Source organism: Spermophilus citellus (genome assembly GCF_964194105.1).
Source record: "Spermophilus citellus genome assembly, chromosome: 6".
In the NCBI taxonomy this organism is placed as follows: Eukaryota; Metazoa; Chordata; class Mammalia; order Rodentia; family Sciuridae; genus Spermophilus; species Spermophilus citellus.
In genome coordinates, this window is record NC_138187.1 from 27,483,983 (window position 1) to 27,500,065 (window position 16,083).

A 16,083-nucleotide genomic window follows, 5' to 3' on the forward strand; every position below is an offset into this window, starting at 1 on the left:
CTGCTGGTCCCAGTCCTGGGTCACATCAAGGCGAAGCTGACCTCCTCAGGAGGCGGAGGCACCAGCACATGGACAGGGAGTCAGGGCGCGGGGTGCTGGGGCCACCGCGCAGGGTGGGAGGCGAGGGGTGCACAGGGTGCGGGTGTGGGCGCACGGGGAAGGAGGACGGAACATGACTCTGAGGCTGGGACATGTCTGCCAGACAGGGGGAGGCGCCAGGTCCTTCCAGAGGGGCAACAGCAGGGGCCAAGGCAGAGAGAGGACACCTGGGACCGGGGTCCAGAGGGGCCGCAGAGGCCAGGCCTGGGCCGAGGGGCACGAGAAGGCACGGGGACTGCAGAAGCCCCCTCTGCTCGGGACCCTCGCTCACAGAGGGAGAGCTGGTCCTTTGGAGGGGACCTGGGCCCTGGGTGCCAGCTGTGCATGTGCCTGATTTTCAAGGTTGCATCAGGACGGGCGGGGTCTGGGGCCCACTGACCCGCAGACGGGGCCGCAGACGGGGCAGCAGACAGGGCCACAGCTGGGGCTACCACCATCTCACCACACGCGGGGGGGACGGGGGGCATGTACCCTCCAGGCCTCGACCCTTCTCTGTGAGCTGAGGGGATGTTCTGGAGCCTGCTGGGCACCTAGCACACTCTGACCACCGAGGGCCACCCCTGCTGAGCATGTCCCAGTGGGCAGCACGTGGCCTGTCCCCACGAGCCCCCAGGAGGGAGCTGAGATGATTTCGGCTCTAATAGTGACAGTGCCCACCCCAGGGCGGAGGCCGGAGCAGACAGCTCACTGGGAGGGGCTTGTGGCACATGTGTCCACCCACCTCAGCTGGACAAGGGCCCTTGGCCCAGGCTCAGGGACATGCGGCTGAGAGGACCTGGGTGAAAACACCAGGCTCGTGTCCTCGCCTGAAAGTGGGCAGATGGCAGTGGCTCAGTCACGCTCACGCAGCCAGCCACTGGGGACTAGGGCCATTGGACAGGCTGTCAGATGTCCGGCCAACTCCGCGGAGGGTGAGCAGACATGGGGAGGGCCAGGGCGGGTGGGGGGGTGGGATGCGGTACTCACGGCAGAACCTGAGGAAGTCAGCCTGCAGCTCCTTGCGGGCACTGAGGAACACTCGGCCCTTCTCGGTGCCCACCACGAAGGCGCTCTCGTCATGCACGGCCACGCAGGCCACCTCGGCGTTCAGCTTGGACAGCGCTGAGCACTGCGGATGGGGCGGGGGCACAGGGGTCCGCTCAGGCTGCAGGGACCCAGCGCAGGGGAGAGGCCGCCCCTCCACCGTCCTCCGTCTTCGAATCCACAGTGGGGGCAAGTGATAGGCCCCCAGAGACTGGCCACGGGGCCAGGAGAAGAGATGCACCTTCTGCTCCTCCCTCTGAGGTCCTCCTAGATCTAGAGGGGCCTCCTGCCTCAGCCCCAGGGGACCTGGGCTTCCATGTTGGCACCTCTGGTCAGGGCACGGGGGAGGACACAGCCCACTGGGCTCCACTGGCCCATGTACAGAGCTGGGGACAGAAGCCCACACCTAGAGCTTGAATGAAGACCAGGGGCGGGAAGGAAGCCATCTCTAGACTGGGCCACCTCTGTGGGTCCACCGCCCCACAGAAGCTGGTAGCTCATCGGCACAGAGGGTCCCTACAGTCAGATACCAGCATCTCAATAGGAAAACCCTGTCTATAAACCTGTGGTATGCAGTTGGTGCCTGATAAATGCTGCTTTTTATCTTCCTGTGACTCCAGGCTCTATTCTGCCCTCTCTGAGCTTCAGCTTCATCATTCTAAGACCCAGGGGTACAGCTAAGAGATGCCAGAGAGACCTCTTTAACACCTGCCAGCTCCCGGCACAGAAGCTTCTCCCAGGAAAAGGACAGTATTCCGTCCTAACCTCCAGGAGAGACTGCGGCTCATCCCGGGCGTGGGATGTGAATGGCAAGAGGTGACCTAGGAGGACGAGGAGTGGGGGACAAGGGCACGAGGCCTAGGCACCAGCGTTCATCCCAAGGCTATGGACTTGACCTGGCTGGACCCTGCGACCACGCTGAGGCAGGACGGCGCTCAGGGGCACAGGCGCCGGGTGGGCAGGGTGGGCGCTCACCATGGAGTCCAGGGCCGACACGAGGCTGGTGATGATCTCGTCTTTGCGGGCGAAGGCAGAGCTCCAGCGGTCAGGCCCGCAGCCGTTGGCGGGGAGGTCACAGCGCTTCCCCAGCAAGGCCATGGTCACCTAGAGGAGGAGGGGAGAGACAGGACGGTGGGCACCAGGCCCTGGGGGAGGGCACGCAGGGCAGCCACCACCCCAATCCCCGGACCCCTGAGGCCGCCTCGACTCCCAGCTGCAGCAGACCAAGGCCTTGCGTGCCTCAGGAATCTGAGCCCTGGACAGCGGCTCACGCACAGGCCTGCACGGTGCGGGCCCAGGACATCACTGGGAGGGGCATCTCATGGCACCACCAGCCCTGGGCCAAGCCCAGTACCATGCCTGCTCTGCCAGATAAGCCCAAATCCCACCGTTCCATGTGTACACAGCTCTGGCCAAGGCCTTGCCCCTGCTCACACACCCTCCATGGCTCCCTACTGCCCCTGAGAGCTCAACTCCTGGTGTTCTGGCTTCCCGGCCAGCGCCCCCACACACACACAGCTTAGGCTGCAGGTCTCTCTGCCCCTAAATACACCAGTGTCCTTCCAAGCTGCCTTCGCAGGTTTGGGTCCCCTGGCCTCAGTCCAACGAAGGCGGGGACAACCCTACTGCCAGCCTATCTGGCTGGGTGTCCTCACTGGCCTCTCTGTAGCAAGCCACATGTCCCCAGGGCAAGGCTACTGCCCCTGCCTCTGGGCCTCCATCTACTCCCTGCTGTGGGCCTCCGCCTAAGGGCCTCAGGGCCAGGGCGTAGGCAGGCAGGGCAGGGCAGAGGCCCCTCCACCAGCCTGGGGCAGGACTTTGTCCTGTCATTAGGGGGCTCCTGGAGGCAGAGGTGCGTGTCCCCATTCTGGTGCCTTCAGACCAGGGGAGGCCTCCCCCACCAGCTGGGCCTCCCCCCGGCTCTGCTCTCCCTTTCCTGACCCCGGGAATCAGATGGAGGCCCCACCGGTTGCCCAGGGCAGCTCCTGCCCCGTCCCCAAGGCAAGTGGAAGAGAGCACAGCGGTGACCCAGGGTTTCCCTCCCTGGCCTCAGCCCAGGGCTATGCCTGCTCCCTGGCTGGGGGTCAGTGGCCAGTTCAGGGCAGTGGGCAGGGAACAGGCCTGAAAGGCCCAGGGGTGTGACTCCTGGATACAAGTGGGCGGGCAGGGCACAGCAGGCTGGAGGTCCTCCCGTCCTACTGCCTAGGGAAACAGGCCACCACGGTCCCTCTGGACGATAAGCTCGGCAAGGGCAAAACCAGGTCTGCCTGCCCCAGGGCCACCTCAATGCCCCCGTATGTGACAGGCCAAGGTGGATGGTCCCAACCCAGACTGGATGGTCCCAACAGACAGCAGAAGGTGTCAGAGGCCATCGCACACAAGGGGGTAAGAAGTGACACCCCAGTGACAGAAACATCCCGAGGATCTAACTGGGCTTGCAGCGGAGCTCCAGCCTTACTTAGTTCAGATCAGCCCTTTGGCTAGGGCTGAAGACTGACCTTGGCAACCGGCCAGCCTGCCATTTGGTCAAAACATGTATTGGAGCCGGATGCGGAGGCACACCCCTTAATCCCAGCAGCTCGGGAGGCTGAGGCAGGAGGATCGCCAGTTCAAGGCCAGCCTCAGCAACTTAGCAAGGCTCTAAGCAACTCAGTGAGACCCTGTCTCTAAATAAAATATAAAAAAGGGCTGGGGATGTGGCTCAGTGGTTAAGCACCCCTGGGTTGAAACCTCGGCACCAAAATAATAATAATAATAATAATTATTATTATTATAATTACTATTATTGGGGCTGGGGTTGTGGCTCAGTGGTAGAACGCTCTCCTCGCACTTGTGAGACCCTGGGTTCGATCCTCAGCACCACATAAACATAAATAAGTGAAATAAAGGTATTGTGTCCAACTACGACTAAAAATTAATATTTTAATTAAAAAAATCACTATTATTATTGTAACACACACGCACGCGCGCACGCTCTGCTTCTGAATGTTTGCAGATGGCGTTTCATCTTAGAACTTGGGGATCTGGGGAATGAAGGGGTGCTGACGGCTGACAGGCTGTAGGTGACAGAAGCCCACAGAGGACTTGTGCTAATGGGCCAGGAGGCGGGCCCCAGCCATCTCCTGGGCCAATCTGTGGCATGATGTCCCCCCAGGGGTCTACTGTGTGGATAGCCCCCAGGACCCTCAGGGAGGCAGCGGGCACAGCTGGGAGCTGGTGGCCCTGCTGCTGTCCCCCGTCACCTGGGCCGTTCCCAGCCCAGCCTCTGAGTGCTGCTTCCCGCTGCCAAGGCCCAAATCGAATCAGGCAGAGCAGCAGCCCAGACACTGGCGCTGGCCTCCCCAAGCCTCCGGTCGCCCAGACTGCACCGGGCTCCTTCCTGCAAAGCCCTAATCCACTTAGGAAGGAACCGGGAGGGAGCAGGAAGGGGGCTGGACTGGGGCCACCAAGTCCACACCCGCCAGCCGGGCACTCAGAGCCCAGGGTGCAGCCGAGCGGGGGCAGCGGGGAGCCCACTCCCCAGATGCCTGGGTGGCTGGAGCTGGAAGGCAGGCGGGAGCCCAGGAGACCCGGGCCAGGCGCTGGACCACACCTTCTCCCTCTGCCATTCACCGTGCAGAGGACAGGGGACCATGGGGACAGCGAGCACCAGTCAACGGTGAGGCCAAAGGGAAGGTCCCCGGGAGATGGTGCAGTCACAGGGAGCCCCAGCCCGGGAAGTCACAGAAGGAGATGAGAGCAGATTCAGACGAGGCTCCAGAACACGTGGTGGCCACTGGCTTCTGATGGGCACAAGTGGTCAGCACACACTCGGGGCCCAGGGTCACCACTCAGGCGGGACGCAGGACAACATCCTGACCCCTTTCTTCCTGCCTCCTCTCACGACCCTGCTAGCTCAGCCCCAAACGTACCCCAGTCTATCCACCTCCAGTCACACCCAGTCCTGCCCACCAGCCCCACGTGTGCAGTGGCCTCCCCTCTTGCTGGTGGGGTCTCCTCCCCAGCCAGGGGGCCTCGCGTTCCTCCCTTGCCCAGACGCTCCTTGTCCCTGCCAAAGACCCAACACGACACTCCCCTGTGCACGGTGGGCCTGTGAGCACAGCCCTCTGCCTCTCCCTTCTGCCCAGGTCCAGGCCTGTCCAGGTCTAGGGCCTCCCCCACCATGGCCAGCTAGGCAGAGGCCGGCCCCTCACCACCCACCCCTCCTGGGACCCTCGACAGAACATGCTGCCATCTGAAGCCACAGCCCATGCACTTCCTGCCCGGTGTCCCCACAGGAACGTGGTCTCCCCAAGGCCAGAGGCTGTGTCTGTCCTGCAGGCCGCAGCCTGGCCCAAGCATCCCCAGGTGCTAAGACACGCACGCCTCTAACAGGCGCTCAAGTCCACCATGCCAGGGGAGCCCGGCGTCGGCCAGCCGCAGGCAGGGCCTGGCCACCCTCGGGAGCCTGCACCTCGGGAGGCGCGGCCTCTCTGGCGGAGCAGTTTGATGGAGAACAGAGGCTGCGGGGTGCCAGGGCTCTGGGTGGTCCCTCCAGCACACAGTGAAGTGACCTGGCCATACTCCAGGTGCTGCCCCAGGACCTGCAGCGCCTGCATCACCTGGCCGCCAGTCTGGGGAGCGTCCTTGCTACAGCAGCCTGTTTTAGAGATGAGAGGGGACTCTCCCCAGGCCCCAGCAGCAGACAGTGGGGACACGTTCTGTCTGCCTCAAAGTCTGAGGCAGGAGGCCTGTGCTCCCACGATGACCAGCACAGAGACCAGAGGGCCACATGCAGAGCTGACCAGGGTGACCAACTGGCCCTCGGTTGCCCAGGAACAGCCAGGACTTAGCAGAAAGTTCTGTGTCCTCAGTCTCTGGACAGTTAGTCACCGGGCTCCGGCCTTGACCCGGGACCATCAGGGACAGGCGCCCACACACCTCCCTCAGCGGCAAAGAACATGGACAGACAGGGACAGGGAGGACGTGTGTCCATCCTTTGGGTCCAAAACCATGAACTTGCTTCCTAAGGTGAGAGCCAGGCCTGGGCTGCACAGGCAGGGGAACACGGAGCGCGGGAGGAGGCAGGGCCCTGCACGTGGGGAGATGGGGAGAGGACGCTGCGACTCGGGGCTCAGGCCTGAGTGTAAAACCCCAAGGGCAGAGCCGGGCAGGTGGAGGGAAGTCACCATAAGGTGCTGAGTCCCAGCTGAGTCCCAGCTGTGGAGTGGCCCGTGACCTGCCCCTCATTTGGCATCCCTACCCACTGTGCCCACCCGCAGGCCAGAGGCTGCCATCACCTGCCTGGTGACCCCCGGGGCTTGCACCACACCCCTGAGGCTCAGAGGTGACACCCCCAACAGCAGGTCCAAGAGGCTGCGTGGTAAGTCCCAGGGACTCTGATGGCAGCCAGGACCTGGACAGTCCTAGGGATGGGCCTGCGACCCAGGTTCCAAGGCTTCTGCATCCTGCTTGCCCCGTAGGCCGCCCAGGGGGTCCCTGAGCCAAAGACTGGCTGAGAGCTGTGTCCCTGGGGGAGCAGGTGCTGCCCAGGCCCAGGGCAGGCCTGTTACCAGGAGAGGGGACACCCACAGTACTGGGCCCCACAGCCCACTCCAGCTGGCCCTGGAGCCCGGCTGAGGGCTAGTAGACTCTCAGCCAAAGGCCCCACAGACAGGAGGTGCCCAATGGGGACCTGAGAGAACCAGGTCAGGTCCCTTTGACCCCACACAACGACACGGCCTCTGTGCTGGCTCTGGAAGCCGTGAGCAGGTCAGGGGGCTCCGTGCTGCCCGCCCGTCACCCCGGGTCATAGCAGGCGAGAAGGCCCCTGGCAGGGCCACTGCAGGAGGGAGGACCGCCCAGGAGACCAAGCCCCTCCAGGCACCAGCCCGCCCAGCGCCAGGGGTGCCTGGGAGGCCTGGCAGGGCACCTGGGCCATTGGCCCCACGGGGACAAAGCTCCCCCATTGTTCCCGCCACACTCTTGAACTCTGGCAGTCACCAAGTCCCCGTCTTATCAGCTACCCAACCAGGGGATAGAACCCAGTGGTCACCCTGCCTGGTCATCAACTGGGTCAGTCTAAGCAGTGAGCTAGCTGTAGGGGGGCCAGCAGCAGTGGCTCTGCCCAGCTGGAGGGTGGTGGCCCGTGGGAGGCCAGGGAAGCAGCCTGGGCGCCTCCCCTGGCCGGGCCACCCCACAATCGGTCACTCAGCACCTGCTGGAGCCTGTGCTAGGCCAGGCCCCTTCTGCCCGCTGGAGATCACAGAGTCAGTGTATTCACAAAGAGTCACAGGGCCTCAGAGAGAGGACGGGGAAGCCGCCTGGCACAGAGCTTCGTGTGGAGGACAGAGAGGGGTCACCCAAGCTTTCTTTTTCTTTTTCTTTTTTGGGTCCCAGGGGATTGAACCCAGGGGCACTGACCACTGGGCCCCACCCCGAGCCCTATTCTGTGTTTTATTTAGAGACAGCATCTTGCTGAGTTGCTTAAGGCCTCGCTAAGAAGTTTCTGAGGCTGGCTTTGAACTCGTGATGCTCCTGCCTCAAGCAACCAAGTCACTAGGACGACAGGGGCACCCCTGGGCCTGGCAGGTGGCCCGTGTTTTACTCCCACCTTCATTTACCTACTTTGAGGGAAGTAAGGGCTTTGCCAGCCAAGGCTGAGACGGGTTTTGAAGCGGGGACAGGAGTTCTCTGGGTATGTGAAAGGAAGCCCGGGGTCGTCTACACAGAGCAAAGGGAGAAGCATGCCTTGGCCATCCGGGGATAAAGGGGAGGACGTCTGGGGCGATGTCGACAGAAGAAAAGGCGACTCGCAGATCCGGGAAAATACTTGCCGATTATGTATCTGATAAGGATAAACGTAAATAGAACCCTAGACGCAACAGCACAGGAGTGGACATGGGCACGGCCACCATGGGGACAGCACCGCTGCTCGTCACCTCTAAGACAGTCACAGGGACCAGCAGCTGCACGTCCACAGTCCACCCAGGACAGGGTTAAGGCCTGCGGCTCAGCGCACAGTGCCAGACGCAGGGCAGCCAGGGTGGCACCACAGGTGAGCATGTGACAAACCACGCAGGACAGCAGGTGGAGACACTGACTCAGGAAGGGAACTTTGATGCTTGCCACGAGGAACCCCGAGGACACCACCCCGCGAAGTGAACTGGGCCGCACAGGCCACCAGACCCGGGACAGACCCACAGGGCGAGCTCCCGCCTGACCTGGCCCTTAGCTCCAGAACCTGGCTGTGCTTCCGCAGGCCACACTCAGGGTCCTCTGCAAGGAGCAGCCCTGAGCCTGAGGGGACACACCCACCAGAGCCTACACTCTCTCCAGGACACCCAGAGGCCCCAGGGGACTCCACACTAGCCTGCCATTCTGCAGTGGCTTTAGGGGTTCTCTGGCCCTGGGCCCACTGAGTGGTGAGGACTGACTCCCCACTCTTGACGTCGGGCCTCACTGCTCACCCTGAACCAGCCAAGGAGCTGGGAGTGCTCGAGGGTCCCCACTTCCCACCTACTCTGAGACAGTGGCCACGAGACCCCGGCTGTCCTGACGGAACCATCCTGGAAATGCTAAAAAAGGGGGAGATGCCCAAGAGGCCCTGGCCGTTTCCCCAGCCCAGGCACCAGGCCAGCGCCTGACGATGTCTCTAACATGACCCCAACCCTGGCCACCCTCCAATGCAGCCACAGGACAGGACTTGGGCAAGACCCACCTGGCCCAGCCCAGTCAACCCCCAGCGGGGAGAGGTTGAGATAGGAGGGGACTGTCATGCGCTGTAGCCAGGTCCAGGCGACTTGTCTCGGGGGTCATTGGCACACCCAGCGCAGGCCCTGCAGAGGTCGGGCCCGAGGGGCAGTGCTGGGAGCGTGGACAAGCTTGGTGGACGGTCTAGGTGCATGCACACGTGTCCAAGGTGACCAGTGGGGACAGGGCTGAGGCGGGAAGAGAGGACAGGGTCAGCAGGAATCCCCAGCTGCCCTCCTCTCCCAGGCCTTGTCCATCACAGCACGAAGGGCGGCAAATCTGCCCCTAGGAGCACCTGGTAGGTTCAAAAGTGACCTCCAACAAGTGACACCTGTCCCCATCCCTGGGGCCTATAAATGTCACCTTCTAAGGGAAAACTACTTCAGGGGGTGACACACTGAAAGACCTTGAGAAGGGAGACCTGCGGAGGCCCTGGAGGCCGTCACATCTCCCTATGATAGAGAGTGGGGAACTGGCAGGAGCAAAGGCCAAGGGCAGACAGACACTTGAAGACAGCGGCCTTGAACCTGCCGGGACGTGGCCACAAGCCCATGAGAGCCTCAGCCGCCAGAGGCTAGGAAAGCAAAGGGCTGAGTCTCTGCTCAATGGCGGCCCCGCCCACACCTTGATCTGAGCCCATAGGTGACACGCTGGACTCCGGACTCCAGAACTGTGAAAATACACACGCTGCTCTTGCAAGGCACCACATTCGTGGAATAGGTGGATCGTCCCAATCTGAAAATCCCAAACCTGAAATGCTCCAAGACCCACACTGTGTTTTTTGAGCAGGGACCCTAACGCCACAGCAGAAAATTCCACCCCAGCCCCAAGTGATGGGTGGACGCCAACACAGGCATCTGGAGACGCTGTGAAACCACCTTGGGGCCGGGCACCGTGGCACACACCTGTGATCCCATGGGCGGAGGCAGGAGGATCGTGGGTTCAAAGCCAGCCTCAGCAACTAAGCAAGATCCTAACTCTAAATAAAATATAAGAAGGGTGGTGATGTGGCTTCAGGTTACGTGCCCTGGGTTCAATTCCTGGTACAAATGACAGCAACAAATCACCTTCAGGCCACATGCATGAGGTGTCCATGAAGCAGAAGCGTAGACTCGGGTCCCTAAGACATGTATGTCATGACATTCTGACAAATACCGCAAAATCCATCGAGATGTGAAATTCAAGACGTCTTGCCCTAAGCTTTGTGGATAAGGGACACCAGCCTGCACCTGCTACGGCAGCCTCCTGAAGCTCGGAGGGGCCCTCGCTGCCCACGCCCTTTGCCCTGGACATGCAGTCCCCAGCTCAGACCTCTCTCTGCAAGGCTCAGGCCTGGTCTGCTGGAGAGCTCCCCAAGCCCTTCGCCACTGGACACCCCAGAAGGGCCTCTGGAGAAGCGGACGTTTCCAGACACCCAGGAAGCGCCTCTGACTCCCGTCTCTGCTCTGTGGGCCATCTGGGGGGGGGGACGGCAGCCGGCAGAAAAACTAAACCTAGCCATGCAAAAGGCAAAGCCGCTCACACGCCACCCAAGCACGCCCCCGCCAGTGCTGCCATATGCCTGTTTCTCCAAAAAGCATCCAAGAGAACAAACAAAATGACATTCCTCCCCTCCCAGCTGGGGGACATCCTTCCTCCCTGGCAGACCCACCCTCCCCCTGGATACTCATCTCCTGCCCCAGGGGCTCCCCAGTGGGGAAGGTGTCACCCGTGGCCCTGGATTCTGGCCACCCCCCTTTGCCACCCATCATTGTAGCTAAGGGAGGACACACAGGCCAGGCTTTGGGCTGACAGCCAGAGGGGGTCTCACACCTTGGCTGCAGTGCGGTACAAGGGGATCTGGAGTGTGGTCAAGACATCTGTGTCCCAACCCAGGCCCAGACCCCAAAGGCCACCCTCCCAGGCCCTTCTCCTGCTAAGCCGGCTCACCCACTGTGCCCTGGCATCTAAAGGCAGGTGCTTGGGGCCCATCCCAGTGCCCAAATTTAACCACTCCCAAAGCCCACCCGAAACACTCTTAAAGCCACTAACGCAAGATTTGGGGACTGAATCTTGCACGAGTGGAGACAGGAACACACTTTCCAACTATGGTCCAAGGCCTGAGGGTGAAGCCGGGTCTCCAGATTGGATCAGGGCCCTCCAGTTCCCATGGCGGGGACTGGGGTAAGGAGAAGCACTGGTCCAGTCCTGGCCACGGAGACAAGAGAGCTACTGGGGAGCTTGTGCCTGGAGAGGGTCTTGGGGTGGCCTTCTCCTGCAGGGGCACCCCAACCACGGCCCTGAGAAGAACCGTCCAGGAGGGGGGTCACCTGCAGAGCAGCAGACCCTGGAAGGACCTGGTCTCTGTTAGTCCAGACCAGCCACCTCCAGGCCTCATGCTGTACAGTAGAAGTCCACGTTGCTGAGGCCACGTCCCGTGTGGGCTTCCTCCACCTGCAGCAGAGGGGTCCCACTGAGGCCGCCTGGAGCAACCCGGCTGGGCTGTGGCTTCGGCTGACTTCACAACAGAAGATCTCCTTCCCAGCGGGTGGCCACAGAGCGACATCCTGTGCAGTGACGGCCCATGGCAAGAATCCAGGGCCCTGAGTGTGCATGGACCCCAAGTGGGTGTGGAGCCCAGGTGGGCGTGGGTCCTGAATGTACACGGACCCCCAGTGTCCATGGACCCCCAGTGCACATGGTGTAAGGGTTTAGACGTGGTGTCCCCCAAGAGCTCACGTGAGAGACAGTAGAAGGTCAGAGACACGACTGGGCTGTGAGATCTAAACCCCATCAGTGAGCTAAGCCCCCCAACGGGGGTTACTGAGCGGTCCCCAAGGGGGTGGGGGTGGCTGGGGAGGTGGAGTTGGGCGTGGCTTGGGGTACATATTTGGAGGGAGGGCAAGGGGAGTCCCTACGCTTCCTGATCACCATGCGAGCTCCTTCTCTCCTCCACCCTCTCCCACATGATGTCACCTGGAGCCCAGAGGAATGGAGCTGGCCTTCTACAAACTGAGACCTCTGGAACCGAGAGCCCCGGGGTAACCTTGTCTCCTGTACAACTGTGCTGGCCGGGTCATTTGGTCACAACTGCCAACCCGTGGATCCCCGGTGGGCGTGGCCCTGAGGCAAACCCTGTGGCCACTCAGGCCTCACACAGCCACCTTCTCCCCTGTCCCCAACTCCTCAAGGGGCTGCAACACACACAGCCGGTCCCCACGTCCACAGGTCCCACGTCCACAGATTTTTACCAATTGTGGGTTGAATATTTGAGAAATAAAACCTGCAGCTGAACTGAACAGATTCTTCTCTTGCCATAATTCCCTCAACTATGCAGCGCAGCAGCTACTGCCATGCCAGTCACATGAAGTCATCTAGAGATACTTAAAACACACGGGCCATGTGCCTGGGTCCTGGGCAAATCCCCGCGCCATTTTACCCACGGGGCTTGAGCCTCCTTAGATTGGGGTGCCTGCCTTGGGGGTGCTGGAACCACCGAGTCCCCTGGATACCAAAGACTCCTTGCAGCCTAGGCATGGCCGTGGGACAGCTTCTGGCCAGTGAGACATTCCCAAAGACACGGGCAGAACTTCTCAGAGAGCAGGTGTTGGCTGCTAACCCTTCCATCTCCTGCCTGGAGGCTGCAGCCCCTTAGATCAGGATGATCAAAGCCACTGCCTGTGACAGAGGGGATGGATGGAAGTGGGGGACTGGTGAGTGCTAGGCAAGTGTCTGTCTCTGAGCTACATCCCCAGACCCCTCTTGCCATGCTCCTTGATGAGTCTTTCAAATAACTTCTGCAATAGGATGGGACACAAACACCCTGGAACCGACCAATCCCATAACTCTCAAAGCTCCGACTCCAGGCACGGTTCAAGAATGAGAGAGAAGGGCTGGGGATGTGGCTCAACTGGTAGCGCGCTCGCCTGGAGTGCGTGCAGCCCGGGTTCGATCCTCAGCACCACATACCAACAAAGATGTTGTGTCCGCCGAGAACTAAAAAATAAATATTAAAAATAAAAATTCTCTTCTCTCTCTCTCTCTTTAAAAAAAAAAAGAATGAGAGAGAAGCCCTGCCTTCCCCGGGGCTCGTCCAATGCGCAAGTGCTTTCCTTCCCCCAAACCTCGCCCTGACCGCCTATAGAATGGGCACCAGCCGGCACCCTTAGGAAGGTCAGACAGCAGCGATGGGTGGATGGGACCCACTTTTATAAAGCCTCAGCTCCAAGCTGCCCAATGAGCTGCCCTGTCCATCAACCTTGCCATTGTGGGAGGTCAGCCCGGGGCCTCATGTTCAGCCACACCTGCTTCCTCCCACTGAGGTGTCTGCAGAAGGGTGTCCTTCCCTCTACCACAACCCCACCCACAAAGCCTTGTCCCCTCCAGCCAAGGTGGCCAGCCTCCCACCTGGCACACGTCTAAGGCTGGGAAAGAGGTGACAGTGGGGAGCACTCAGGATGCAGGCTTCCCACCGGCCTCTGGACACCTGCGCTCTTCACGACGTCACCACCACGCAGCGTCCACTGCCCAGTTACCGGGTAAGCAGCCACCCTCTACCCGCACCTGCCCCGGCCACACCATGGAGGGACCCTGAAGACACGCTGCGTGGATTGAGCCACTCCCAAAGGCCAAGCAGCAAGACTGCACCAAGAGGAACCCAGACCCCCAGACGCCCGGGCAGCAACACCCAGGGCTGTCCACGCCCCCCTGGGGGAGAACAGGACTTTGGTCACCTCCCCCAACTTCACCCTCTCTCCACAGGAAGAGGCCTGGAGAGGCTGTCACCTACTTTTCCCAGGGATGGAAGGCACACTCCGAGAGCGGGGAGTGTGGCAGGCTCCACCTCAGGTCTGGAGCAGGGCTGCGCCTGGGACTCAGTCGGAAATTGATACAGTTTTCTCCTTCTACCCCACTCCCCGCACTCCTCTCCCCCCAAATCACTCCTCACCCCCCCCACCCCAGGCAGAACTCTCCGTCCTGGGCACCACCCAGCCCAGGAATGAGGTGACCCAGACTTGGAGATGGCACCGGAAGATCTCAGAAATCTCCTGAATTAACAAGTGAGTTACGACTCCGACCAACAACACCCGGAGTGTGTGGCCTATGAATCACCTCTTTAGAAACACCCGGCCCCTCTGGTGGGCAGAATCCCAGCCTCTGGGACAGGAGTCCCCTGTGCTTCTCCTTTAAAAAAAAAAAAAAAGCGTCTGGAGACTGGGCACAGAACAAGGTGCCTGCAGCTAGTGACCACGGAGATGAACACCAGCAACGGCTACTGAGCACAGTCACTCGCCCCTGATTGCTGAGTACGTAGCAGTCCCTTGACGCCTACTGCGGCTCACCCCACCTCTCCCAGGTCCCCCATTTCATGACGCTGGCTCCCGAGGCCCCATATGAAGGCCAGATTCACTCACGTCAACCTCAAAGAACTCTGAGGTCAAAGGGCGGCACGGTGGAGCACGCCTGTGATCCCAGCCACTAGAGAGGCTGAGGCAGGACGATCGTTCAAAGCCAACCTCAGCAAAAGCAAGCCCTAAGCAACTCAGCGAGAGTCTGTGTCTAAATAAAATACAAAATAGGGCTGGGGATGGGGCTCAGCGTCCAAGTTTGCGAGTTCACTTCCCAGTACCCCACCCCCCAAAAAGGGCTGGGAATATGCCTCAGTGGTTAAGCACCCCTGGGTCCAATCCCCAGTACCAAAAAAAAAAAAACCCAACAGTTTAAAGATCCAAATGCAAAGAAGCAGTGCCCACTGGGATGATCGTCCCAGGATGAACCGATGCCCCCTCCCTGGGACTGGATGTTGCCCACTTTGTCCTCTGCACCTGGAGACAAGCACCTGCAGGGTCAAGCAGGCAGAGGTCAGTCAGCTGACTTCTGTCCACCTGGGGAGCTGAGCTTGGGATTTGGGGGGGAAGGGAGAGGGAGAGGGTGCTGGGGACCCCATGGGGGCTCGTGCCCCAGCGCAGCCTCCACCACTGAGCTGCACCCCCATCGTTCCTCTCCTGCTCCCCAGGGGGCTTTCAGGGAAGCAAACTTTATTTCTTGGAAAACGAGAACGATCCAGAGGGGATCCCAACTTCGGCAGCCGCCTGTGTGTCTGCCCCCAATGCATCCCCCCTTACCCTGGCGCCTGGTCAGCTGGAAAAGACATCAGAGGGAGGACCAGCCTCTTGCTCATGCAACAGCGCGGCTGAGTGTCGAAACCATGACGAAACACTCCGGGTGCGAGGGCACACAGCGCAGGGTTCAAAGACGTCAGAGGCCCTGGCAGCCAGCCCAGCAGGGTGGGGACAGGGGCTTCGGGGAGCTGGGGGTGTTCTTGGTCTGCATGTGACCTCAGGGAGGGGCTGCCCACTTGTCATAAATGACTTTTTTCTCCTCAACAAGTTTGTAGAAGACTCAGGTCCTGAGACACCTCTGTCAGGAACCCGAACACAGCACGCTGTCCCTTTTCAACTGTTTGCACACCTCAGGGCCTTGCCTGGAGGCTGCGGGAGCCGCTCCAGGACTCCTCAGGCAAGAGTCGAGGGAACGTCTCTCAACACCAGACCCTCACCTATGGCTAAGCACTTGCCCAGCAGCTCAACCCCAGCCACCCTGCCCAGGCCCTGGGCCAATGCAGTCCACTGTGCAAATGAATTTGGTGACCTGCTGATATATGTCAAAAAAAAAAAAATTGTGGGGTTGTTCCCCCACCCCTAGCTCTGGAAATTGAACCTCGGGGGGCTCTACTGAGCCACATCCCCAGCCCTTTCTGAGACAGGGTTTTGCAAAGTTGTCCAGACTGGCCTGTGTCACTGGGACAACTCAATCCCTGAGTTGCTGGGATTATGCGTGTGCGTCACTGTCACAGGGTTTACATTCAACCACGTCGCCACCCTTGAACCCAAGACTCTCACTCTATGAATTTATCCTGAGAAATTATCCAAGACTCAAAGACGCAGCACACGGTGAGTCACAGAAGCACTCAGGACACACACAGGCCAGGCCAGGCCAGAGCAAGCTCCTGATGCCCTGCCCCCACAGATGGCCTCAGGGACATGCAGAGGGGCCCCAGGAGGGAGGGAGGGAAGCTGCAGACAGCCTCTCCATGGCCAGATCCGCGCCTGACTGCCCTTCCTTTTGCTTTTATGCGTTTTATAAAGTCAGTGGTTTGTCCATCGCCGTTTGGAAGACGGGACAGGAACCTCCTGCTTTTAAAAATAAACTACCCAACTGGGCTCCCCACCCGGCACAGGAAAAGGGTCC

The 16,083-nt window shown here is 60.6% G+C and overlaps 1 protein-coding gene and 1 long non-coding RNA gene across 5 annotated transcripts in view; one reads left to right on the plus strand and one right to left on the minus strand.

Moving 5' to 3' along the window:
- GTF2IRD1 (GTF2I repeat domain containing 1) overlaps positions 1-16,083 on the minus strand; it is an 82,603-nt gene that overhangs the window by 49,069 nt on the left and 17,451 nt on the right. For all 4 annotated transcript variants that reach the window (XM_081299879.1, XM_081299878.1, XM_081299877.1 and 1 more), the window contains exons 2-3: positions 2,098-2,226; positions 1,066-1,207 (exon numbers count right to left, since the gene is read on the minus strand). In XM_081299879.1, the coding sequence (XP_081156005.1) occupies positions 1,066-1,207; positions 2,098-2,220 (265 nt within the window). In that variant the 5' untranslated portion in view covers positions 2,221-2,226. The remainder of the gene's footprint in view (positions 1-1,065; positions 1,208-2,097; positions 2,227-16,083) is intronic.
- On the plus strand, positions 4,629-6,477 carry LOC308652489. The gene is made up of 3 exons (XR_014022799.1): positions 4,629-4,780; positions 5,976-6,132; positions 6,384-6,477. It is a non-coding gene; the product is annotated as an uncharacterized lncRNA (long non-coding RNA).